This window comes from Emydura macquarii, unplaced genomic scaffold (assembly GCF_026122565.2).
Source record: "Emydura macquarii macquarii isolate MOO-44397 ecotype Brisbane River unplaced genomic scaffold, CSIRO-AGI_Emac_v2 contig_2924, whole genome shotgun sequence".
NCBI lineage: Eukaryota > Metazoa > Chordata > Testudines > Chelidae > Emydura > Emydura macquarii.
Window position 1 is genome coordinate 3,993,964 of NW_027133061.1, and position 26,783 is coordinate 4,020,746.

The following is a 26,783-nucleotide window of genomic DNA, read 5'->3' on the forward strand; positions in this document are numbered from 1 at the left end:
CCAAAACCACAACTCCCAAGAGGCATCGCAGCACTGTTGTCAATCGGATCATTTCACTTTTTGGCCAAAAACCAAAAAATGTTTCGTTTTTGAGCAGTCGGTTTGATCCATGAAATAATCACGATTTTAATGACAAAATTCCTTGAATCAAAACCCTCCGATTCCCATCGAAAACTGATGGAAAATTGTCAGCCAGCCCCCCCACAGCCTTTTCCTTCCTGAAGCCAGTGGCCTCTGCCCTCCCTGCCAGTACAGCTGGGCAAGCGGCTGGCTTTGTCTCTGAGGTGCCCGTTTTCAAGACAGTGCTGAGAGTGAAACCTCCTCCTCCCCAGCCGGTCTTTGGGAATGGAACCAGGGCGAGACTGATGGGGTTTTGGAGTCACCCTTTCTCAGCTGCCTGCGGAAGGCCACGCACCACCCAGGCACCAGGGCTCAGATCCTAAAAGGGAGCTGCAGAGGATTACTCCACTCCAATCCCTTTAGGATGCCACTGAAATTGCAGGAAAGCCAGAAGTTCTGTGGGATCTGTGTGGGATGTTGGTGGCCGGCCAGACACTGTTGCAATACTCAGCCTGAGTGTAAGATTGCACAGATAGTCCCAAGCACTCAGCCAGCCTGGTCTGACAGCAGGACGGTGAAATCCCTCCGTCCTGCACCTTACACTGTCCTGCAGCAGGACAACAAGCTCTGGGGAGGCTCCTTCGTTCAGGTAGCGTCAGCCCATTAGGAAAGGCGAGCGCGGGCCCAGAGGGATGCCCCTGTCAGGCATGGGAGATGCTAATCAGTGCCTTCTCCCGTCTTGGTACAGATCGACCGTGGCTGCAGGAGAAGGGGAAGGTGGAGAGGCTACAGAATAACCTGGAGCTGGCCTTTAAACACATGTTGCGGAAAACCCACCGGGAAGGCATCCTGGCCAAGGTAGGTGCATGGCCCCACAGCCTCCCGCCGCCTCCTCTGTCACAACCCACCTGCGCTACAGGCGTAAGGTACCTCTTGAAGTGCTGCTGTCTCTGTGAAACCCAGGAGCAAGGACTTGATGGCCTGCGTTTGGGTCCCTTTACCGTGCCCTGACCCCGGGGCTGACTGGTCCCCAGTGCTGGAAGGAGACTGTCCGTGCCAGAGCGCTGGGCTTTTGCCACACGTCGGGAGCTGCGGGACCTGTAGCTGGATACACGTGGCCAGTGTGGATCAGGGGCTGGCTCACTGAGGGGGATATTTGTACCGGGCAGACGATACGGTCAAGTCGGACATTAGGGACTCTCGCTAGGGGATTCTGGATAATTATACAAATATTCATTAGAAGGTCTCTTGGCGGATGGTTCTGACATGCTCACAGAGAGACACAGAGGCCTGTTTCCTCCCAGCAGGGGCAGCAGTGTGTGCACATGTGCGCGCACACACACACACACACACACACACACACACACACAGCACCTCCCAGAGACCTTGAGTTCAGCAGCATCACAAAAATTCACAGCAGCCAAAGGCATGGCCAGACCAGTTAGTGCCCTGAACGTGTCCCACTTGGGGATCAAGCTGAGACCTTCTGCATTCGTTTCACCCACCAAGCGGCTTTGACCTGGCCGGCTGTGGAGCAGGGATGGAATGCCGTGTTGGTCTATGAGCGCTCAGCAGAGGGGAAGGGGCGGGGGGGGACAGACCGGGCCCAGGGATCGGTGTTTATACTGTGTCCCTCTCCCCTCTAGCTGCCACCCAAAGGGAAGCTGCGCAGCCTGTGTTACCAGCACATGGAGAAGCTGCGGTCCTTCCGGCAGATGTACCCCATCATCGTCCACGCCGTGTTCCCACCACTCTACAAAGAGCTCTTCAGCTCCGAGGGCGAGCCCCAGGGAGCGACGGCGGAATGACCCCTGCGGGAGGCCGATGCTCAGAAACCATCTCCCGTCTCGCGCCGGTCTGTCGTGTCCCCTCCTCCCCGGAATGGGAAGCAGGGGGAGGTTGGACCAAATTAGAACCTGCTCCCTTCACATCCCCATCCAAACAGCGCAGCGGAGGGGTGCTGGAGGGGGCGGGGCCAAGTGATGAGTGCAGTCACCTGGAAGCCAGGACTTCTGGCTTCCATTCCAGCCTCTCCCACCAACCTAAGCGAGTCACTTCCCTTTTCTTTGGGCCTCATTCCTCTATCTGCAGTGCGGGGGGAGGGAGATGGAGGTGATGCTTTAAATAACCTTCTGAAGCACTTTGAGGGTCTCAGATGGCAGGTGCTCCAGAGGCACCAGTATTATTGGGGAGGACTGCAGAGACCCCAGCGGGGCGGAGACCAAGAAGGTCATTAGCTTTTGCTGTAAGATATTCAGGGCCGAGGAAAATACACTGCCCACCTTATTACTCCAATGACTAGCATCTAGGAACCGGCCTGGGTAGTTCAAATACCTCATTTTTTATTTTGTATTTTTTGGGTCTCCTTACGGATTTGTGGCAGGAGAACTTTTAACCAAGCTATTTTAAAATAATGCCTGTACATAACATAGATCTCTATTTTTAAACGTCTGCCTTCACGTCTATCCTGCAGCACAAGGGGACCCCCCTCCCCTCCAAGCTTCTTAACGTCCAGCCCTTGACCAAAAAATTGGCACTTGGTAAAAAATTGGGGGGGTGTCTGTGCACTCTGCTGCCCCCTGCTGGGAAGAATCCAGCCATGTAATTCTCAGGGTTTCAGACCCAAACAATATGTTTTTACTCCTACTGTATAAAGTTAATATAATGAAAGGCTAGTTTTAATGTTAAGGCTATTTTTGAAAAGCAACGAATTCTAACTTTCTTAAGTAAGGGGCTTTTATTGAGCCGGATCGGATGGTTGTTTACAAGGGGTATGATTTTCTAAATCTCCGTTTTCTAGAAGAGCTTTTGTAACCCAGCGTGTGTAAAATGTTTCGGCCTGAAAAGAGCTGGGGTTTGGTGCGGCTGGGATTCAGTCACTCCATTGACCTCAGCCAGCTGTGGGTCAAGCCAGAAGATCATGTAGCCCAGTGGTTTTCAACCTTTTTTCATTTGCGAACCCCTAAAAATTTTTGAACGGAGTTGTACACCCCTTTGGAAATCTCAGACATTGTCTGCAGATCTCTCTCCGGGGTCTCTCACAGACTGCAGGTTGAAAACCACTGTTCTATGGTAACAACAACCTTTTGCAGACCCCTTAGACACTGGTTGAAAACCACTGATTCAGACACAAGCTTAACGCCGAGCCCACGGATGGTCCCGTTGATTTCACGGGCCATTGCATTGGCCCCATAGACGCTTGCTCCTGCATGACATCGCTTCAGTGGGACAGCCTGCTAAGAGTAAGCACTGCTGAGTGTTTGCAGGATCCAACCCCAGGCTCCTTGTCTAGGCTCTTCCATGGTGCGAAGTCCAAGGAAGGACCTTGTTAGGCCCCCCCACAACCAAGTCCTGCCCTCCATTGCTCACCACACTCGTAAGCCTCGACAGCATGAACTCGCACGGGCATCGGACGGCGGGACACGAGCCAAGAGGGCTGCAACAGAGAGACCAGCCACCGATGCATTTTACTGAGAGGGCTACGGCGAAGTTAGGGCCTGTTGACCCGCAGTGAGGGGGTGTGCTGGCAGCGTGTGTAGACATATCTGTCTTGGGTAGCGATAGCAGTGATGGCATAGCAGCGTGAGCAATTACCCAGGATTCTGGGCGGGCTTGGACAGGCCATGCTGCCGGGGCGTCACTGCTCCGGTTCCCCAGCTAGCTAGAGCAACGCTGGCTACCTGGCCAGCGTTTGCTGCTGCTGAGCTGATGTGGCACTATCGTGCATGAAAATCCCAGGACTAGAACACTGCCGTAGCTGGCAGGGGAGCAGAATTCGTTGCTGGCCTTCGGTCTCAACTTAATCCATCTCCTCTAAATTTGCACTTGTAATGTTATTCAGCGAGAGCTTTACAAAAAGGAAGGTTGCACTTCGTTTGTCACCAGCCCGGGTGCGAGTCTAATGCAGGCCTTATTAATGATCAGAAACTTGTATGGAGTCCGGGTTGTTTGTCTTGCTCTGTTGGTGCTGTGCTCGGATACGTCAAAGGTACAGAATTCATGGAGGAGAGGCTGATGCTAGCATTTCATAGGTCCATTGGGCCGCGCTAGCTATTCTGCAATAGAGCTGCCTGGAAAATGCTCGTGGGCAATTTAGGGGAGGGAAAATCATTTTTTTTCCCCTCTCCCCTGAAGTTTCTGATAAAAAATGTTCCGTTTTTTTGTTGAAAAATCAGCCCCTGACCCAATTTAAAAAGAAACACACAAATGTTCTTGTTAAAAACAGTCGGTTTTCTGCAGCACAAAACGGGGAAACATTGACGTTTTAGACACAAACACGAGAACTTTTTGACCAAAATGGAAAACATTCGTGTTGCTCAAAAGCCATTTTTTTTTCAATCAAAAGAATTGGACTGGTTCGGAGTAAAGCCAGTGCTGGGGGCAGGCCCAGCCAGCGGTACCAGTGTTACTGTCTGACACAGCCTCTGTGCCAAGAGGACTTGGTTTCGAATCGACTCTTGGATTCATTTGATCATTTCGGCATTAGCCTCTTGCCGCTGATGCAGCATATGCAGCCTAGCAGACATAGCCCCATCCACAGCCTGGGGAAGTGTTCTGTAGTGGTTTGAACACAGAACTGAGGAGCTCAGGGTTCGAATCCTGCCTCTCCCATGCTTTGTTATTGCACACCTGACGTGCAGCCTCTTCACAACGAAGCAGGGTTGGATTGGCCAGGTCCCCGTTGCTGCCGGCAGCCTCTTTGGCACTGGATTGGACCCGAGGTGGAGCCATGCTACAGGTCTGGTTTCCAGAAGGTCCTGAGCACCCATTGAATCAATGGAGACGGAAAAGGGCTCCAACACCTCTGAAAATCTGGCTGCTCGTACAGGCTGGGACACAGGTATAGACACGCGCAGGGAACATTTTGCCTTTTAAAAGTGCCCAAGGGGCCGATTTTTAAAGGTGTGTAGGTGCCTAAATCCCTTTGAAAGCAATGGGAGCTAGGCAACCTAAATGCCTTTAAAAATCAGGACCTAAGTGACTTAGGAGCCTAACTCCCATTTTCAAAAGGGACTTGGGCACTCAGGCTGAGCACCTCAAAGAGAGTTAGGTGCCTGAATGCCATGGGGGAGCTGGGCAAAAATCACCCTGTCTGACTGGTGTGATTCAGGAGTCAATTGCATTGACGTCCCTCCGCAAAACTGGCGTAAAAAGATCAGAACCTGGGTCTTTGTTACAAATCTGATGCAGGGGTGAGTTGCTCTTAAACACCCAACTTCCTAAGCACCTTTGAACCTTGCACTATCTGGAATCCAGAGGAATTAAACCGCTAGACCCTCTAAACCATCCGTCTCTTTAAGAGTGTCAGAGCCCGGCAGTCCTGTTTCCAGCACAATAAAAGACAATCAAGCCCTCTCTGACCTTAGGTGCTCTCTGAACATCTACTAGCTTGATCCAGAGCAGACTCTTACCCCAGTAACCCCGGATATCTGTTTCACCGATCCGCTAACCTCTTTGCATCCATGCCTAGTTCACTGTCGCTTTTTAGTTGCATTCTTTTAGTGTAAAAAAAAAAAAGAATAATCCAATAAATCTAACCTGCAATACTGTCATTTTGTAAAATTGTTTTCAGTATTTAAATATTTTGTCATGACAGGTTTGTAAATATTTGAAAGTTGTAATTTTTTTAATAGAGCAATCAGTCTTTAAAAAAAAAAAAAGAAGAGGTTTTAGATTTCTTTTAATTTAATTAAAGTTAATGGTGCATTTTTGTGTGTTTGTTTGTTGCCCAGGGTTATATGTTTACTTGCAAGGGTTTAAAGAAATATATTATTCAGAATGCACATTGTAATGAAAAACGTATTGAAAAGTGTCCAGGTTTATCTGCTGTTTTCAATAAACTAGGTTGCCAAGAAATTTTGCCCAGCTGCTTATTGATGATTCCGCAGTTATTCGGAGTGTTGCCATTTTATCACGAGTCTCGGACTGTTTTATTATTTATTAATTTTCACCTTCTTGGGTTGTCTGCTGGGCTGTTTCACCGAACCAATTCCCTACCGTTGCAAGCGCCGTGGGCGTTGATGGCATCTTGGCGCCTGTGCCATGCAACACTTCAGTCTCTTGAGGTCCAACGCGCTTTAGTCGAACTGAATTTTTGGACTTATGAAGGGCTGTTTGGGGTGACATTTCTTGGCCTGTGATGTACAAGAAGCCAGATTAAGCGATATAATGCAGTGGTTCTCAACCTTTCCAGACTATACCCCGTTCAGGAGTCTGAATTGTCTTGCGGACCCCCAAGTTTCACCTCCTTTAAAAACTACTTGCTCACAAAATCAGACATAAAAATACAACCAGCGCACTTACTGAAAAATTGCTGCCTTTCTCATTTTACCATAAACAAACCATTGTCCGTATGAAATTTTAGTTTGAACTGACTTCTCTAGGGCTTTTTGTGTAGCCTGTTGTAAAACTAGTCAAATACCTGTATGAGCTGATGATGACACTAAGCTGGGGGGAGTGGGCAGAGACTGGGAGACCTAGAGACGCAGCAAGAGACCTCAAGGTAGGAAGTAACTCAAGTGAAGGGGTCAATCTGCCTGTTCAGTGCAGGACCCAGCGGCGAAGTGGGGAGCTGGGTTTCCCTACCAGCCCTGACAAAGGGGGCTGCAGGCTGAACCTCGAAGACGACAGCCCCAGAGAGGGCAGGAGGGTCTGGTTTGCGTTCAGATGTTTTTGGGGACTTCTTAGTTCATGACCCTGGACGACGTGGCCGTAAGACGGTGACCCCGGATGCCGGAGAAACTGCCTGAGCGCCTGTCTGCCAGGGGCACCTAGCGGCACGGGGGCTCTGATCCAAGGGGCAAAAGGGCATGTGCTGTGGTGTGACATTTGTGGTGCTGCTGCTGCACCTGGCCGGCCGGCTCGGGGGCCCCCCCGGCGCCAGGCGCTGCACGCACAGGCAACGACGCTGACGAGCTAACAAGCGATAGTTGTGGCGAGTGACCGTCTGCTCAGGTGGGGGAAGGGTGGGTGCGGGTTGGAGAGCGTGGACCCCGTGTCCTGGCTGCAGGCTGTGCTCTGGGGAACTGTCTAGTCCTGTCGCAATGGCCAGCGTCTCCTCGCTACAGATCCTCCTGGCTTGCCACCACAGCGGGCCCCGGGCAGGGAACCCCATCAGGGAAGGAGGCAGCTGGCCATCCACGGGCAGCAGCCTGGGTCCCTCGCTGGAACTGACGGATGAACTAAGAGCTAACGCAGCGTCGCCAGGCAGCATGGCCTCTCGGCGAAAGACGGGTCTGTCTTCGCCCTCCTCATCGTGGGGCTCTGCCCCCGTGGCGTACACAAGAGCAGCCCCTGGGTTCCTCTCAGCCGTGCCTCGGGACATGACACTGCCAGGTCCCATCAGCCAAGCAAGGCTTGGCCAGGTCATGCCGTGTTGGTTGATGGTCTCCTACCCAGGAAGAGGGCATTTCTTCCTCCCAAATCCGCCTTGAATCCAGCCCCAGCATGCTGGGCTGGCCGGAGGAGCTGCTTTTCTGATGAGGAAGGATGGTCCAGTGGTTAGAGCACGCGCCTGGCACTTGGGAGACCTGGGATCACCTCCCTGCTCTGCTACAACTCCTGTGTGAGCGTGGGCCAGTTACTTACACCCAGATTCTCTAAGGTATCTTGGATGGTCTGTGCCTCAGTTTCCCTACTGGTGTGATGGGGTTAATAGCCCTGCCTTGCCTCACAGGGGAGCTGTGAGGGTAAGCACGTTAGACTGTGAGGCGCGCAGATGTTATGGTGATGTGGGCCAGATAAATAGCTGAGTTGGAGTCTTTTCAGATCACTGGGGCATCCTTGCAGGGGGGTAAATCAACTTGTTAACCTGATACCACAGGCAGATTCCAACTCTCGTTATTACATTCTGCCTCCTGCAACTTGGTGCGGGTTCTTCACTTCCTGTCTCAAACAGGCCTGTGAGATTCAGCTCTTGTTTCCCATCTAAAGGTGACCGTTGGAGATGTCACCCTTTCATGTAGGTTGCCTAGCACCTCCCAGACAATCCATGTAACATAATGGAAAGCACTTGGGACCGAGAGGTGCTATAGAAATGAGAAGAACTCGCATCATAATGTAAATAACACGCTGCGTCTTCCTTGCTGCATTTCAGGGGAGTTTGTTGAATCATGTGGGTTAAATGTTGTTTGACTACATTGAGCTGTCGTGACTTCACAGACAGGTGTGTGTCCTCTTGCAGCTGTGTCTTTTTCCTCTTGATTTTGCTTCTCAGTGGCCAGTGTAGCAAAACACTTTGGTGCCAGAAACCCTGATTTCAGATAAACCCCAGCTGGTAGAATCCCCCTTCAGAAGCACATCTAGTGAGTGACGTGTGTCAATGCAGTTCTCGGGTTAACATGCACACGGAGAACAGTATAGTTTAAAAAAAAAAAAAAACCTACCTGAAGAGGTGACCAAGTCAAGGTAAGCTAAACTGAGTTTGTAATTGTCTCTGTCGGCACCCTCTATTTGGCCCCTTTGTGTGTCCATCTCACATGCTCAGTGGGGGCCGTGGGGAAAAAATGGTACGTGATCATATAATGAAAGATCATGTGTCATAATGCAGCTGCCCTGGCAGCGGGGGGCTGAATGAAGGGTGCAGGCGCAGCCTTAATTCTTGCATTTCCTAACTCCTGGAGTGCTTAACTTTGCAAGTCAAAGAGAGCGGCGGATGCAGAGGCCCTTTCAGGATGATTATCTCTAGACATCCTACAGCCAAGGACCAGAGCAGCCTCGCCTGCCCCTCCTTCTGCTTTTTTTTTTTTTTTCAACCCTTCCATTTATATAGGAGAAAGGAGGGTAATCTCAGTCTGAGACTTGTTCTGTAGGAAGAAATCTCTCCTGCAGCAGCCGGCAGAGAAGTGAGCTTGCCTGGGGTGGAACATTGCCTGGGAAAAGTGAGAGCCACGTGGGCTGGAAGGCAGCAGCAGAGCAAAGCAGAGATCTCACGCACGGACGACTGTCATCATGCAACCCAGAAGCATCCTGGCTCCTGCAGGCACCAGATGCCCCAGGTAAGATGCTGCGGGTCTCCCTCTGCTACCTGTTAGCCATGGACGAGGCTCAAAGCCACTGAGTTCTGGCTCACAAAGCTGCAGCCCTGATCCTGCTAGCAATGGCGAGGCAACTGATTTGAAAAAGGGGGTTTTGCCTCAAGGTTGGGTTTCTTTCCCCTTTGCAGCATCTAGCTGTGAAGGCTGCTGTGACAGCAAGGTGTAAGTGTGTGTGTGTGTGTGTGTTTGTGTGTCCCCCTCACTTCAGAATATCCTTTTCTCTGGAAAAACCTTGACTTTGGGGAGATCAGTGCTTGGAGCTGATGGGTCAGGAGAAAATTGAATTGCAAGAGCCCTTGGAGAGCAAAAAGACTCCGGTATCTGTCAGTGCAGTCCACAGCATCATTGAAAATCATGAAGAGGATTAGAAAACACAGAAACCAGCTTGCAGCCTGACCCAGGACCCACCTGTCCCCGGGTGGATGTCGGAGTCTGTGATCACAGCTGTCCCTTCTGAAAAAGATCAGTGAAACTCCATTGGATTAGCAGAGGGATGCAGGCAAGGTAAATGTTTTGTAGAAATTGGAATCCTGAAGGGGGGTGGATTGCATCCCTTTACCTCCTGGCAATCTTGTTGGTTAATTTCACTCATGCAGCCTGATTTTTAATTTTTTTTTTTTTTTTTTTTTTAAACATTCTAGCTTTTAAAACCCCAAAAGCTTACCTTGAAACAGAGAGGAGAAATTTTCTTCCAATTACCTGTCGCCAAACTGCATGCTGGCTAAATTCTCATGGGAGGGCTGGTCGATTGTTTTTGTCTGGTGTCTTGCAGACTGATCACTTTTTTCAATATGTTTTTAATATCCAGGGCCAGGACGTTATCAAGTTAAACCCAAGCTAAAATGCTTCGCACCAGCTCTGCAAATAATGGGTTGTTTTGTACGCTCCAGTACAGCACACAGACTTCACAAACATTTCCATGTGCTCCTGGGCGTACTGTTTTTAGTCAAAACCTATTCAGAATGAGAAGCTGCGTGTTTTTCTTTAGCCTCTTGTTAGTCAATCTTTTTAATGACACACTGCTGAGACTGTGTGACTATTCTAATTTCTAATGCACATATCTTAGCTTTAAGGGGAACAAAATAGCTTTGCTGGCTGGAAAAATATGTAAATCTTTATCATCCTCTGGATTAAGACTAAACGTAACGCATTGGGCTAGATCCTCAGTGCTTGCAAATCAGACTCACTTAGTCGTTTGAATTGCCATCCTACGCCAGCTGAGGATCTGGCTCAGCATGTTTTAAAAATAACTGACATTTACATGTTGATCGGCCACAAATTCATCTGTGCAGAAGGAAAGGCGGGCGCATTTAGTTAAGATGTTCAATTCTGGTGTCTTAAATAAACCTGATAATCACCTACCCTCATTGAATCGATTTGAACCAGACTATTCATGGAATAAGGTGTGAGTAAGGATGGCAGGGGTCATCTAGTCCAGTACCCTTTTTCTGACCCTGACCAGCACCGGCTGCTTCAGAGTTGCCTTAGAGATTGACTTAAGCCCTGAAGCACGAGGGGAAATATCTCTACCAAAGAAATTTGTTAGCAATATCTATTCTAACTCTGGATCTTCTAGTCATCCATATAAATGTCCGGTCCTTCTTGGTATCTTGCGAAGTTCTTGGCCTCAGTGATTTCCTGTAGCGGTGAGTTCCACAGGCTTCTCAGTCACTAGATGCAAAGGTCTCTCCTTCTGCCAGTTTTGAATGGGCCACCTTTGAGCATCCCCTTGTCCCGGTGTTGGGAGCCGGGGAGACCAGAAGCTGGATTGTTGGAGGCTAACTGGTGCTCAGAAACCTTCAGTGGGAGGCGAGCTGTGGGAGGGTGACCTGTCTTTGGCTGTGGTGCCCTTTATAGAAGTTCCACCAGTTCCTTCAGGTGCTGCTGTAGCTTGTGGGAGGCCGAGTGCAAATAACAAGGTGTGAGCTGGCGAAAAACAAAGCCAGGGACTGCCATATGGAGAGCGGCATCAGAAAAAGCAGCAAACTTGCTTCACTTGCTATAATTAGCAATGATCAGACTTTGTGATGTAAGCGCAGCAGCCTGCCAGGCTTTGCTATTTAAAGCAGTCAGTAACGTTCAACCCTGCCTCGGTCAATAATACATGATGGCTTTCTGCTGCCCCGGAATTTCTGGGAGAAACGCCTCTCTCTAGCGCGCTGTAATCAAGTGCAGCTCTCCAACGACACCGCTTCCCGCAGGTCATTTCCCAGCTGTCTCGTTCTGTTGCGATCTGGGCCTCCTCTGGAGACAAAAAGGTGGTGGTGGTGCTAGCTAAGGTCTTCGGAGAACCAGATACAATTCCTCGCTGTGTTACAGGCTCCCGGAGTGACCTTGAGCAAGTCACTTAGCACCGGATTCGCACAGGGGACTTACATCCCCATTGCTGTGTGTTGTATGGAGAGAGGGGGGCGCCTAGGAAAGGCAGCCCCAGAAGCTGGGGAGCTGCAAAAGCTAGCCAGGAGTGCAGAGGAAAGTGGGGGGAAGGTGTGAGAATACCCAACAGCCCCGTGGTTCGGGTATTCCCTGAGCATGCGGGAGACCCGAGTCCAAGGCCTGGCTCCAAACCAGGCCGGGCAGAGATTTGAACCTGAGTCCCTCCCCCAGGTCAGGGGGGACACGTGTGTCATTGTGTCTTGTGGTGTCTTGTGTTTGGGCAGGGGTGCTCAGAGCAGGCCTACTGGCTCGGACCCCGCGTGGGAGACCCGCCTCATTTGAAAATCACCCTGGGGCTGAGGGGTGAGCGAAGGCCCCGAGCAGTTTGTTAGGTGCAGGGTCAGGACTCTGCTTTGCCCCGGCTTGACAGCTGAAATCTTGCGGAGGGGGAAATGACCCTCACACTGGCAATGAAAGGGTTAACGGGGGCCTGAGAGGCCAGTTTCTGCTCCCTGGCTGGGCCTGGCCCGGGAAGGGGCTGGGCCGGGAACTCGAAAGGAAAGAAACAGCAGAGAGGAGAGGAGGCTGTGGGGAAGGGTTCCACGGCCCCTCTCCTGGAGGGTGAAGAGACGGGCAGGGGGCAGGGGGGAGCTGGCCGGAGATCCCCTCCTGAGCCGAGGGGAAGGAGGGACACGGAGCAGGCGTGCACCAGTGGGGGGCGTCCCGATAACAGGGCGGGAGCTGGGCTTCCAGCGAGAGAGCCCGGGAGGCGTTCGATTGAGGGACAGGTCGAAGGCCAAGCCCCAGGAGGGCAGTAGCTGGGTTGAATTTGTACTTTGGGGTTTGTGATTTATTGGGGGTTCCCGGGGGGACCCCTTTAGGTCCTGGCCCTGAGAGAAGGGTGAACCGAGAGAGGCCAGCTGACAGACAACTGTAGGGAGTCCAAGGAGGCAGCAGCAAGGGGTCTGATGGGGGCAGACCTTGGCTGCCGGTTGTAGGGTCCCTGGACTGGAACCCAGTATAGAGGCTGGGCCTGGCTTCCCCCACCAGCCGCTAGGGAAGGTGGTGGGATGCCCCTCAGAAAACCCGGGGAGAAAGGCTGGGAGAGCCATGGCGCTGAGGAACAGATCTCAGGATATCGCATCTTTCTTTTGGGCTTTCTGTTCCCTGAGAAGGAACTAAACTACACTATGGAACTAAATTATGATCTGGCCGGCGGGCCGAGTCGCAGGATGGGGCTGCCACAGCGCGGGAGCAACTATTGCCAGGGGGCGCTAGTGAGGAAAGCTGCTCCGCTATGCCCTGCCCAGCCATGAGGGGGCGCACCAGTCAACCCCGTAGGTGCCTGTAGAAGAGTCAAGTGGCAGCTGGCGGGTGGCTTTGAGAACGTCCGAGGTGCCTAAATGTTGGACTTAGGTGCCTAAATCCCTTTGTATCTAGCCTGTCTGCGCTCTGTGCCTCAGTTTCCCCATCTGTACAATGGCGATAATAGCACCCCCGTGAGGATAAATACATTACAGACTGTGAGGCGCTCAGATACTAGGGCGAAGGGGGCAAGATAAGTGCCTTAGACTAGCCTCCATGGGAATTATGGGACCAAACAATTAATGCTCCTGCAACTATGGTGACAGTGTCAGTCAGAGGAGGCAGTATGTTCTAGTGGTTAGAGCCAGTGCCTGGATGGCAGGACTCCTGGGCTCTAGTCCCAGCTCTGCCAGGGAGTTGTTGGGTGATCTTGGGGAAAGCTCAGATTCTCAAAGGTATTGAGGTGCCGAAATAACGGGAGGGGGTTCATAGCCACACGAGCCTCAGAGCTGCAGCGGTTCCCTGTAACTGGGCCCAGGATGAAAACTCCCATTGGTTGGGATGGCTGCTGAGGGCTGGCTCACAGGAGTGGTACATGAGGGACGACTAGGCAGAGGATTAGGGTAGGAGAAGAGGGGGAGTGGCCAGCGCACAGCACCGTGCTGGAGCCCGATCCTGCTCCTGCCGAGAACAAGTGGGAGATGCTCCAGTTGACGTCAATGGAAGCAGGCCTGGGGCCTGGTTTCGCTCGCTGTAAGCCGGAGTGGAACAGAATTCGTTGCAAAGGGAACAGCTGGCAGATGCTGAGCCCCATCCCCTGCCGGTGGAGAGCAGCGGTGCCCAGGGCTAACTGAGTGGAGGGGTTGGCCCTTTGGCTTTAAGTGCTACAGAAAACAGGTCAAGGTGAATGTTAGACAGGCAGGCGCCAGGATCGAAAAGCCGGGCACAGCCAGCCCCGAGTTCCCTGCCTCCGGGCCTTTCAAACGCTGGAGCTAGGCGCTCGTTTCTTCTGATCTGTACCGTCCCTCTCGAGGTCACACCCAGGCCGACAATTGGGATACCCAGCGCGAATGCAGCCCCGTCGCTTCTGCTGATCACCCGGACCAGTTCGGTGCCAGCACAGAGGCCGGCCAGATGAAACGGGTCAACTAGCCCAACCCCCTGCCACTCCCCAGTGCCTTCTGGAAATCAGCCTGAACCCACTGCTGCAGGGAGCTGCGGGATAGTTACCCCTAAGGCCCGGTAGCTGAGCTGGTCAGGCCAGTGCCACTGAGACTGTGGGGTGACACTTACACCGATGGAGAGTGGCTGCTTTGGGTGTATTGAACCATGGGGTGTTGAAATGAGCAGGGCAGTTCTCTAGCCGACGCCCAACGCCCTCATGTTAAACACGGTGCACAGCCGGGGGGGCAAGACCCTCACTAGAAGACGAGGACTTACCTGCCCTGCAGAGCTTCCAGTCTATGATCCGGTTTTGTTCTGTGTTTGTACAGCACCTAGCGCAGTGGGGTCCTGGGCCATGACTAATACCACTGCTGAATAGCACAGCCCCTCTTGCTAGGCAGGGCCTGGGACAGAATGCTCAGAAATCTGTTTCTGTTCACTCTGCACCGGCTACCCCCAACCGGCCGATTGGCCCAGCATGGGCCGACCAGTCCGGCAACATGGTGTTATGGCAGGCGGATTGAAAACGCCAATGGAGCCAGGGAAGGGGGGAGCTGCTGGCATGGATGCAGCACGTCCGATCCTCTTGTATAAGACAGTGGCAGGTATTCGTGGCATGCAAAGCTCAAGCACCGTGAGTTCTCAGGAGGAAAGGACGTTCATTGCCTTCCAGACCTGGGGCAGCTCCAGCAGCTGCTGAAGTCACTATTGGCAACTTAGTGACTGGCAGAGAGATGCTAATTAGAAGTGAGAGATACACACGCGCTCATGTGTTCAGCCGGGCTGTTGTTCTCCAGTAACGTAATGTAGTTTATGGTATTTGAACAAGAAAGGCAGGGTAGTTTAGTGGTTAGAGTAGGGCCGGGATTCCTGGGTTCTTTCCCCCAGCTTTGCTCTTCAATCTAGGGCGAGTTGCTCTGACTGGGATGAAATTGGCCCTGTCTGTAAATGAGACCAACTGTTGAGGTGGGAGATGCAGGGATTGAGGATTCCAGGTTGTACAGTTAGAGCTCTGGATGGAAGAATAATGTTAACGAGGTGGCGGTGAGGAGTGGAGAGTCTGGGACATGGGGTTTAAAATCCTGACTGTAGCATCATCCATCATTAATTCTAATGAATTGGAGCTGATCTGATTAATTGACTAATTCCATCATTAAACGGTCACTCCGGCCTCCTGGTAAACTGCAAGTATCTGCTGCCTGGTACTGTCAGTGGAGATGGGATAAAGCTGTAGAAACGCCACTGACTTGATGGGAATCACCCTGAGCTGAACTGACCTCTCCCTGGATGCTGAGTTTCTGGCTTTCATTCAAATACCCCTACTAACAACAACAACAAAGAGTTCCCTGGGGCAGGCCTCCAGAAAACACAGGCGTGTGGAGGCGTGTGTGATCTACCCTTGTAAGGGACAGGCTGGCGCTCGCAGCCAAGATGGGGCGGGCTGGGCTACTTGAACAAGCCACTGAAGGAGAGAGAGGATGATAAAGCCCACGCCGGCTCCAACGTCTGGGCTCTGTCTCAGGCTTTGACCGGACGCAGAGACTGTGTGGACATGGGAGCTGTGCACCAGAAGCCTGAACTAAGGGCTGCATGAGCCGCCCCTTCCCTGAGCTCTTAAAGAGGACGTGCTGATTTTTTTTCTTCCCCTTGCTCGGATCCTCTACAACCAATTTATTGATGACCCGGCTGGGGAAATGAAGGCAGGATGGACCTGCAGTACCACACCTGGCCACAAGGGGCACAAAGCTGCTGCCAACTCCTCGGAGTTTGCACAATGGTTTGGTTTTATAGCCCCAGTTCCTGGAGTTGTGATTTTTTTTGTGGGAGCTTTTGTTTAAACGTTTCTAGAAAGCAAGTTTCTAGCCCCCCGACTAGGGAGAAAAGCTTGGAGCCGTGCCCCCTGAAAGGCCCAAAAAGCAGATGGCAAATAAAAAGCATAAAACATTTATTTAAAAAAAAAAACAACCCAAAAAACTCCTGCTTTTTAAGCCACGCGTGTGATTCTTTTTAAGGGTCAGATTCATGATTTCTGATTGGGCCTGGAGCTAGTGGGGTTTTCAGTAAGATGCCAGCATGTCCCTCTATTAGCTTGTGTGGTATTGGTGTGTAGTGTTCATCAAGGGGTTAACTGGTTTAGTCAGAGAATTATGGGTTGGTGCCGCATTCATAAATCTGCAGCACTTCTAAGGAATTCTGCCCCCAGGCAAAGTTCAATGGGCATGGGACCAGACTGGAGTGGTGTCCTGTCTACCATGCCCCAGTGAGGAGTTGTATTACAGGCTTCTGGACAGCAGATGGAGCTGTAATCTGATGAAAATCAGGGGGGGGGGGGGATTGGATGGGAGGGGGAGGTATTTTCCCCAAGCCACGCCCACTAAATAAACTCCACCCACTTATCACCAAAATGAGACCCGGCTCAGAATAGACGTTGTAGAGAGTCAAAATATGATTGCATTGCCACTGGCCGGGCTGGGCTTGACCCACCTTGGTGGGGCTTGACCTTGTCTCTGCAAGTTGGAGTGGAAAAATAAGAGGTGGCACCTCCTAAACGTTACCCGCTTGGGGCACAAAATGAGATGCCCCTCACAGTACTAGATGGGCCTGATCTGTTTCCCTCCCCCTGCTCTCACGCCAGGAATGGAATAGCTAACAGGGCTGAGGCCTGAATTATTCCCACTGGGGGTCACCGGTTGCCCCCTCCCCTGGGGCAGTTAACACTTCCCTGCAGACTGGCCTCTGCATTGGCTGAGCTCAAAAAATGCAAAGGCAGCAGTTCTTCCTAATCGTGCCTGACCTTTTCCTTCAGATGAAAGCAGACCCCCTGGAGAACAAGGCGGGGGGTTCAGAGAGGCGGGGGGAGGGTGAATGGGAGTATGCCGGCCGTTCCTGAGTGCCGCCTCAGATGCCTGGCGCGGGCAGAGTTTCGAAAGCTAAAGGTTATCTGGATGGATCGAGAACAGGAGACCCAGCTGTTCAGCGCTCACCGCTGCTTCTAAGGCCAAATCTTGCTCCTGTTACTCAGGATGAAATTCAAGGTGTAGCAGCACCGCTACAGACACATCATGACCTACAAATAGAACTGCAGCATCGTAGGCGGGAATCCACCCTTGGTAGCCCCACTGAAGAAGGCTCCTTACCTGGGGAAGGCAAACAGGAGTTTTGCCGTAGATCCCTGCAGTTTCGTCTTCACTGCCGTGTTATCCTGGGTCTGAGCACCTGGGTTAGCCTAGCCCGGGCGTGAGCAGCCACACGGCAAAGCCCTGCCCAAGTGACTGTGTCCTCACCGGTGCTGTGTTCCCCTGCGTATGTCGCTAGGACTTCTTGGAGCACATCTCATGGTGCTTTTTGCTGTCCTGAGCTGAGCCGGTCTGTGATTGTTCCCTGGTCAATTGTGGGAGAACTTGTTTGTCCTTCTGGGCCTGTAGAGAGGAACTGTGGGAAAGCACTGGAGGACTGTCGAGGGGTTTAGTCTGCAGCCTCACTGCCAAGTGAGCATCTTCCCAGCCTGCGTGAACGTGAGCCTGAGCTCTGATTTATAGCCAGCTAGCCCGGGATTGAAAGCACCAAACTGGGGGAGAGGTTGTGCGCGTGGACAGGAGAGAGGGGAAGGGGAACGCCCAATTTAGCACTGCAGCAAAGACATATCGGGAACTTCTCCTGCACCTAAAGCCAGACTGTCCCCCTGGAGGAGCTGGTTCGGCTGTGTCAACAGAGAGTGAGCAGCTCTTTATATTTGATTCGGGTTTCAAAGACCAGCGGTGAATGGGCTCCACCTGGCAGGTGGACATCCGTCCTATGTCGTCACTTGGGGTGCAGCTTAAACCCACCACTGGGCAAATTCTCTCGTTCCCAGCCCAGTAGGCAGCTCAGTGACACGGGTGCAAATCCTAACCGAGGGCAAAATCGGGCCCGACGTGGGATCCCAGGGCAGAATTGGCCTGCTGGGTCTGTTTGCATTTCTTCCTTTGTCCTGCAGTCTCCCACCCTCATCCACCTCCCACCCCTTTTTCTTTTTGGCCAGCACACCTGCATTAGCCTGATTAAATCTTCTCCTCCATGGGCTCCAATCTCTGGATCTAATCACCATCCCTCTGCCTCCTGGGGCTACTTAGCATTGGCAGCTCTGAGCTTGGATGCTCGGGCTGTGTTTTTACTGAAAGGGGCCTTTTTAATACAAAATTCTTTTAAAAAATGAAAGCTGTGTTGCCAGCACAAAATGACCCCAGGACCTGATCCGTGTTTGCAGCGGTTGCTCTGAATCCCTCAGTGCCGGCCTTACGTCGCATAGCAGGCAGGCGAGAAAATGACCATTTCTCTTGGGGACAGAAGGGCTTTGTGTTTGAAAATGCCGTCCATTCTGTACGCTGGGTCTCCACTGAGAACTTATAGCAGCATCGCTGGGTCAGGCCAGGATGTGGAAAAACCCACCCCTGGCCAGCGACGTAGCTGTGGTGGCAAACCCCCAGTGCAGACACAGCTATCGCAACAGAGAACTGCTTCTGTCGGCCTGGTTCATGTCGTCCAGGGAGGTGGTGTTCCTACACTGGCAGAAAGACTCCCTCTGTTGGTGCACGCTGCGTCCATACACTAGGAAGCTCTGCTAGGATATGCGGTGTAGTACAGATGTCGTTCCTCCAGCGCTGGGTGGGTTTGTCATAGCATGGGAATTAATTACAAAGAGAGGATGCAGGATCTCTCCTGCTTAACCTTTACCCGCGCCTGTTGCTCAGCCGCAGCCAACGCCCATTTCCTCTGCCCCACCGCAGTTTGTTGCCATATGCATAATAATAATTCCTTGTAATTTCTTTCACCCTGAAGGGTCCTAAAGAGCTTTGCAAATGACAACCAAATCCTGCCATCCTTTCTCGGGCAGCTCTACCATTCAAGTCCCCAGGAGTTTTGCCTAAGAATAAAAATTCACTTTGCCCATCACTGAAAGGCAGCCTGTTCTGGGGTGGAACGCGGCAGCACACAACAATGCTATGTATTTTATTTATCTTATATCTATTTCTTTGTCCTAAAAGCAAGGAGTCCTGTGCGTACAATCTAAACTAGACTTGACACATCAACAAGTGAGGATTGGAAAGGGACAGCGATTAGGTCGGAATAAAACCCCAGCAAGAGTTCTCAGCAGACAGAATGGGTGAGAATTTAGCCATGGCATCTGCAGAGAGATCCTTTCCCTGCCAGCAGCTGCAGTCAGAGAAAAGCTTGCATTGTCATTGCTCCATGACTGGAAGACTTCATGAGCAACGTGTGAAACTCAGGCCCTGTTGCAGCGGGGATTCTGGACGGGGAAAGAGGCATGAACCTCAGCGTGGATTGGTAGAGGATTGAGCCCTGGGAATCTGAGCGAGTCTGCAGCGGTTTTTAAAGTGAGGCCGCCTCTGCTGTCTGAGAACATCTCGTGGAGGGATGCTAAGCTCCAGCCAAGCTGCACAGGGGATTTGCCGTCCTCGCTCTGCTCTGAAAACCTGGGAGAAAATCGACACCTTTCAACTATATATGCAACCAAATCCTGCTCCTCCGGCGTGCCAGCATCTACCTGGAGTAGCCCTGCTGGAGTTTACTCTGGATTTACACCATTGTCACAGAGATCAGGATCTGGGTCACCCTGTCCTCTAGCCAGCGAAGAAAGACAACATTAGGAAGCGCCATGCGTGCCAGACCTTATTTCGCTAATGACTTCCTAGTCGAGTAGAGCAAAGGCATTGGCTCCCATTCCAATGAATTCCTGTCCTCCCACTGTTTCCAAGCCTCCGCCCCTCCCCAGCACCTCGATGAATGTTCTCCCCCTTCTAAATCATCCCTCGCTTTGATGTCTACGGTTTAATGCATGCGCTGGCGACATGCCACAGGAACACTCACTGGAGATTGCGTTCCTTGGCCTGGCTTGAGAACCACGGTGTCCCGGCCCCTGCAAAGAGAGAACTGGCACCCTGCAGGCTAGGAGGAAGCGAGGCCTAGGGGCTGGAGATGCAACCATCTCTCCGTGCTGGCACAAGCATGGGCGTATAACAACCCCCTCCGCATTGCACGGGCCGCTGTCACCGTTGTAAGGCAAGGAGCACTAAAATCCAGCGTCCACCCTGAATAATAATGCCCTGCCTGTAGATGGTCTCCTGTGATACAATCTCCTCCCCTGCCTGTCAGATTGTTGCTGCGTGCTGTTAAAAGCTGCCGTACCCACCCCAGAGGTGGCTGCTTGTCAGCGGGGTTAGGTACGTTTCTAACGTGCTTTGGGGTGGAAGGTGCTAGAGGAAGGCGAAGTAGGCTGGGAAGTATCAGCAGGAGGGGGGTGGTTAGAATGGCCCCTGGGGAGGAAGGCGGCAGAGTAATGGGCTGAAGTTAGGGAGAGGTAAATTTCGGCTGAACAACCGGAAAGTCTTCCTTGCTGAAGAAATAAGTGAAAGGGGCAATCGTCTCCGGGGGCCAGGGGTACACACCCCTGCGATAACTGGCAAATATTCCATAGGGCAGAGAATGGGCACGAGGCGCCACGACCTGGAGTTAGTGTGACATCAAGGTCTGGTGTCTAACGTGCTGAGATCCGGCTTCAATCCCACTCTGTGGGCCCCACCTTTTGGTTTTTATTCGTCGTTCCCTCTTTCTCTCGCTCTGGACCTGCCTTGTCTATTCAGACAGTGAGCGTGGGGGGGAGGGGCTGTCTCTCTCTCATTGTGGCTATGCAGCGCCTGGCACAATGGGGCCTACATCTCAGTTGGGGGCTCTAGGTGCACCCATCACAGGGGGTGATGGTGTGTTTCAGGGGCCAGAGCACTGGACTGGGACTCAGAAGATTGGGGTTCGAGTCCCAGCTCTGCCACCGCCCTGCTGGGGGACCGTGGGCAAGTCCCTTCCCCTCTCTGCACCTCAGTTTCCCCATCTGTACCATGGGGACAATACTGACCTCCTTTGTAATGTACTGGGAGATCTAAGGATGAAGAGCAAGGGTGGTACCGTTATCCCCGTGTACTGAGGGGGGCACAGAGGCTAAGTGACTTGTGCAAAGTCACACAGGCAGCCTGTGGGAGACAGGGCGGTGAACCCACGTTTCCACAGTCCTAGGCTGGTGCCCTAACCACTGGGCCATGCTGCTGCTCTAATAACTGTGCTATGGTGGCATCCAAAGCATCCCTTGAAGCCGGGGGCGTTTTAAGGCTGCAGCGTCAGACTCCTGCCCTCTTTGGTTTCGGGGACTCAGCCCCCCAGGGAGGACGTGACAAACACTTGCGCTCACAGGGAATCAAGCATATCCTTGCCCCCGTCTTTCAGAAGCAGCCGGTTCCCTGGCGGATGGTTCTTGCTGACAGGCGTCTCCGTCAGTGGGGAGGCGAGGCCCGGACCCTTTCTGCTCTTGACTCTTCTCTCTCTGCAGCAGGCCATGATCTGCGCTAAGGACCGTGTGGCCGGCGGGAGCCCTTGGAAACGGGGGAGTAAAACCAGAATCTCTTTGACGCGATCTGAGGTGGCCGTGCACACAGACGCCCCGCCAGGGTCATGAGTAAAGGCAAGTGTGTCTTCCTGGGGCGCGCCGGAGGGTGGGGTGGGAAGGGGGGTTGGAATTAAAGGATGAAAGTCGCCCTGAGCAGCGTGGAGGGATGCTACTGAGGAAATTGAGAGCCCTGATGGACCCACCACCCACCTCCGAGCCCAGGTTCTGGCCATGCCTCACCCACTGCCGCTGTCCCAAGCCGGCTGATGCCGGGGCAGAACCAGGGTCACGCTACGTCCTTCAGGACGGCTGCCCCCAGCCGACGCCAATGTCAGCGAGATCGGTACCAGCCTGCCGCCCGCTGGGCCGGGCTGCAGTCGCGGGGTGCGCCGGTAATGGCCTAGCTGCCTTGTGACTCAGCTAGGGGACGTCGTGACAGGTCTGTTTGATCCGTGAAGAAGTTGCTTGTTTCCCTCCACCAAGCCGCCTCCAGGGACGCAGGGAACACCAGCCCAGCTGCTCCAGCTTCCTGAGTGGGCAGTTCCAGCCCAGCTTGTCTATCCTAGTAAGTCTATCCCTCGCTAGGTGCTGGGTGCAACACAGACAGTGGCTAAAACCCACCAGTGCTGCAGGAATTTATGCTCTGAAGCCTTCAAAACTGTCAAAAGGCAGCTGCAGACAACATGGTTTCTGCACCTTGAGTGTTGGAGGGGGGCTTGCGTTTTAATACATTATTCAGTGCTGGAAAATTTCCATGTATCTTCCTCTGCTTTAATTAAAAATACAAAATGTCCCAGGGCCACCAAATTTTTACACAGACGTTCCAGTGCTGAGTTGGATGTTCTGAGGTCAATGGTGCAGGGGAAAAACATAAAATACAGCCTGCAGACTCGCCTCTGCCCAAGTTCTCCTGAAGGCAAAGGTTTTGTGGGCGGAAGACTGGCCTGGGACTCAGGAATGCTGGTTCTAGTCCCGACTGATGTGCTGTGTGACCTTGGACGAGTCCCTTTCTCCTCCTATGCCTCAAGTTTCTCCCCTTTGTGCTACTGGAGACTATTCTCCCTCGGCTGATCAGATGCTACGGAGGAATTACGGCTGCAGGGAGAGAGAGTCGCGGGCAGACGAGGAGGCAGACTGGGGCACAGAGCGGTTCTTACAGATCTGCACCCAGTGTCAGTTCTCTAACCAGGGGATGTTCTTGTTTTGCAGGAAGCAGGGAAGATGGTGGCTGGGCCTTTCCTAGTCTCTCCCTCCTCTTGGGCTTGTTGGCACCCCGTGTTCTTGCTTGCCCTGGAGGCCCTGCTGACGGGATCCAGCTGGAGCTGCCCCTCCAGGTGCCACTGCTCCTCCCAGGACAAGTCAGTCTTCTGCAACCGCCGGCGCCTGACCACCGTGCCAGGCAGGATCCCCCCGGAGTCTGAGCTCCTGGATCTGAGCAAGAACCGGATCAGAACCTTGCACCGAGGCATGTTCTCGCGCCTGCAGCCCCTGAAGGAGCTGGACCTGAGCGAGAACCTCATCTCCAACATCGAGGCCGGCGCCTTTAACAGCCTCCAGCAGCTGATGACCCTGCGGTTGAAGAGTAACCAGCTGAAAATCGTCCCGCCTGGAGTCTTCACTGGCCTCCCTAACCTCACCGTCCTCGACATCAGCGAGAACAAGATTGTCATCTTCCTGGACCACTCCTTCCAAGACTTGTTCAACCTGAGGGAACTGGAGGCCGGGGACAACCACTTGGTCTTCATCTCCCCACACGCCTTTGGCGGGCTACTCCGCCTGCAGCAGCTCACCCTGGAGAAGTGCAACTTGACGGGTGTGCCCACGCTCGCCCTCTCCCAGCTCCACCAGCTGGTGGAGCTCCGGTTCAAGGTGCTCAACATCAGCGTCCTCCACAACTACTCCTTCCGCAGGCTGCACCATTTGGATGTGCTGGAGATTGACCGCTGGCCTTTCCTGGCCAGGCTGGAGCCCCACAGCCTCTTCGGGCTGAACTTGTCCTCCTTGTCCATCACCAAGTGCAACCTCAGCGCCATCCCCTACGAGGCGGTCAGACATTTGGCGTATCTCCAGTACCTGGATCTTTCCTACAACCCCATCTCGGTGATCCAGGAGAAGAAGCTGAGTGACCTCTTGCGCCTGCAGGAATTTCACCTCTCCGGAGGCAGGCTGGCCACCATTGCCACCAATGCTTTCCAAGGCCTCAACTACTTCCGTCTGCTCAATGTCTCCGGCAATGCCCTGAGGACCTTGGAAGAAGGAGTTTTCCACTCGGTGGGGAACCTGGAGATCCTCCGGCTAGACAGGAACCCCCTGGCCTGCGACTGCCGGCTCCTATGGATTATCCGAAGGCGACGGAGGCTTAACTTCGGAGGGCAGCAGCCCGCCTGCGCGAGCCCGACGACGGTCGAAGGGAAAGTCTTCAAGGACTTCTCCGACGTCATCCTGCCCAGTCACTTCACTTGCAGGAAGGCCAAGATCCCAGACAAGACCCCTCAGCAGGTGAGCGTGGAAGAGGGAAGCAAGGCAACACTGAGCTGTAAGGGTGAAGGGGATCCACATCCTACCATCTACTGGGTGTCGCCTCATAGTATCCGCCTGGACTCCAGCCACAAGGGGCGGATGAGGGTCTTTTCAGATGGGACCTTGGAGATCGACCACACCCTAGCTCAGGACAGCGGTGCCTACCACTGCGTTGCCAGCAACGTGGCTGGGAATGACACTTTGATGGCCCACCTTCAAGTGAGCGACCCCTCCGTCCCGTTCAGCAACGACTCCTTCCTGTTCTCCAACAGCAGCAACTTCAACAGCTCGGAGGACGTCCAGCCGTTCCACCTCGACGCCGGCACACTGGTGGGAGTCTTGGCCATGGGCATCCTGCCATTCCTCAGCTCGGTCGCCATCTGCTTCGTCTTCATCTTCTTCTGGAGCAAGAGCAAAGGGAAGGTCAAGCATCACGCAACCTTCGAGTTCGTCCCTCACTATCCCCACGCGTCCTGGAACAAGCCACACAGCAGCAGCAGCAAGTTTGCCATGAAACTCATGTGAGGGGGGTCGTAATTTCTCCTGAGTCACAGAGGTGGCCTCCGTTTCTTTGTCGACATGGGAAAGAACAAGGCAGAGAACTTACAAAATCGGTTCGTCCTGGTTAGCGGTCGAGGACGGCACCACACGCCGCCCGTGTAGTGGCGCTGGTTGCCATGGAGTCTTGTCGTTAGCATTAAGCAGAGATTAGAATCATAGATGATCAGGGTTGGAAGGGACCTCAGGAGGCATCTAGTCCAACCTCCTGCTCAAAGCAGGACCAACCCCAACTTGCTGGATTGTGTTAGTTGGCCCCGTTTGGCCGACTCTCAGGGGAGTTAAGCTCACCTGGGCCTGGCGCCAAGACTCGGGCATGTTTGTTGCAAAGATAACACGTTAAAGCAGAAGCTCTAAACACTCTGGACGTGGTGGCGCAGGCAGCTGGGGTTGGACTATGAAGCCTTTTACCTGTAGGGCACCGGTTCCAACCCAGCCGAGGGTGGCAGGGGTTGGGGACCTCTGGGGAATGAGGTTAGTGGGTCTTGGTGGAGTTCCCAAGGGGCAAGTGCCCCATCTCAATAGCCACCGGCTGGAAGAGCCTTGGTGATTAGCGTAGAAAGGGGTCAGGTGTGAGGTGCGTTGGCTGGGAAGCTGGGGGGAAGCATAGGTGTCCCATGGGTGTGGAGAAAGTAGGTGTCCTGAGGTAAAGAGGGAAGGACTTTGTGGGCCATGGGACACTGGCAGATCATGGCTTCTTCCCCTCAAGCAGAACAGCTCTCAAAACACAAGAGAAATGAATCAGACCATGAGAGCGGGGCAATTAGCAGGGGTTCTGGCAGCTCCGACATAAAATGATGGCGGCAGAGTGGGGAAAAGGGGAGGGTTAAAATCTGGAAGTGTCTTTGCAGGCCCGGAGTCATCTTTGTCCCTGAAATCACCCAGATCCTTAATGAGCTCCTAGGGGAGAGACAAAATGCTCCTCGCTGGCCCCCCGCCCTTACAACTTCTCCATCTGCAATGAATTATTAATGTCAGGCAAAAACCAAGCATGCCGCTAAATGCAATCTATTTAAACAGGCCTGGTTGAAGTCGTGTCTAACACTTCACCAGATCCTTGAGAGCAATAAATAACACCCCGCACTCCTATAGCAACCGTGAACCAAAGAACTCAAAGCCCTTCAGTCATGACGGGGTTAAGCCTCCTAACAACCCTGTGATGCAGGTAAATCGCGTGATCCCCATGTTACAAATGGGAAACTGAGGCATGGAGTGGGGCGGTGCTGTGTTCTTTGCTCTTCATGATACAGCACTATGAGTTGGGGCCCAAATAACTTTGTTCTGTAACTACATAGGCGTATTCCGGGCCTAATTATACACAGACTGTGGCTGGTTTCTAAGAACTTCTCAGCACATAGAACACTGAGTGCCCCACTAGAGGGCGCATAAGCTCTATTATTAAACACCCAGTTGGGGAAACCGAGGCACAGACCGGGGACGTGATTAGCCTTGAGATCACACAGCAGAGCTGGGAATACTAGACCATGCAGGAAGGGTGCAGGCACTTTTGCAGAAGAGGGTGGGGGGGGCAAGGCCGAAGTGCCCCCTCCCTCTCTGCAGCTGGCTGCTCTGGCAGTGAGCCAAGCGGCCCTCTCTTTTGGTGCTGCAGCATCCCCTGGTGGATGAAAGATGTAATTGCAGCGCCGCCCCCCGGCGGAATCTATTCTTCTGCAGGGCATGCGCTGTCACTGCCATGCAGGCGCTGCTTTGCCCGAGAGCCCCATTTATGACGGTGTTCTCCTCGGCGCTCGCCGCTGGTCGACAGGAGCAAGCCTGGCCGGCACAGCTATTACCGTCCAGCCGCTGTGTCGAAAGCATCACACCTCACTTGGGCAAGCCGCGCCTGTCTTGCAATGGCAGATCCCCAAGACACCTGGCAGAATCTGAGCCGGGGGTGTTTAAACTCCGTCTGCTTCTTCTAAATCAATTTCCCTGCTTGGTGCAATAAACAGAAACAGCTGCAGAAGCCAGGGGGGGCAAAGGAGTTTCGGGCGTGGACGATATTTCTGTGGCAAGTTACGAGGCGTGATGGCGGAAGCCACGCTCAGTGGGGCATTCGGGCTCCCTCGAGAGGTGGCAGTGGCCACACCCCAAGGTTGATGAGTCAGCTACTGGACCTGTGCTAAAGGGGTCTATATTAGCTGTAGGAGTGCCTGCTTTTAGAAGCCGAGCCACCAGGTTTGATCCCTACAGCCAGCCAGACGCTTCACCTGAGAAATGTGTGTCCTGAAGATGGAGAAGAAACCCATGTGACCTTCAGTATTACTGGCGCGTTGTATTGCCAAACCCCTGCCCCCAGCCCTGGTGCTAGGTGCTGTACAAACACAGTC

General features: G+C 53.1%; 2 protein-coding genes across 3 annotated transcripts in view; both read left to right on the forward strand.

Moving 5' to 3' along the window:
* The window catches only part of RORC (RAR related orphan receptor C), a 57,834-nt gene extending 55,892 nt beyond the window's left edge, over positions 1-1,942 (forward strand). For both annotated transcript variants that reach the window (XM_067569389.1, XM_067569388.1), the window contains 2 exons: positions 809-918; positions 1,707-1,942. In XM_067569389.1, coding sequence (XP_067425490.1) covers positions 809-918; positions 1,707-1,868 — 272 coding nt within the window. In that variant the 3' untranslated portion in view covers positions 1,869-1,942. The remainder of the gene's footprint in view (positions 1-808; positions 919-1,706) is intronic.
* Positions 1,943-22,596: 20,654 nt separating this feature from the next.
* LINGO4 (leucine rich repeat and Ig domain containing 4) lies at positions 22,597-24,483 on the forward strand. Its single transcript, XM_067569480.1, has one exon. The coding sequence runs from the start codon at positions 22,597-22,599 to the stop codon at positions 24,418-24,420; it is 1,824 nt and encodes a 607-aa protein (XP_067425581.1). The 3' UTR covers positions 24,421-24,483.
* The last annotated feature ends 2,300 nt before the right edge of the window (positions 24,484-26,783 follow it).

Coding starts and splice junctions, on each gene's coding strand:
- LINGO4 (XM_067569480.1), top strand. CDS start 22,597: ATGGTGGCTGGGCCTTTCCTAGTCTCTCCCTCCTCTTGGGCTTGTTGG.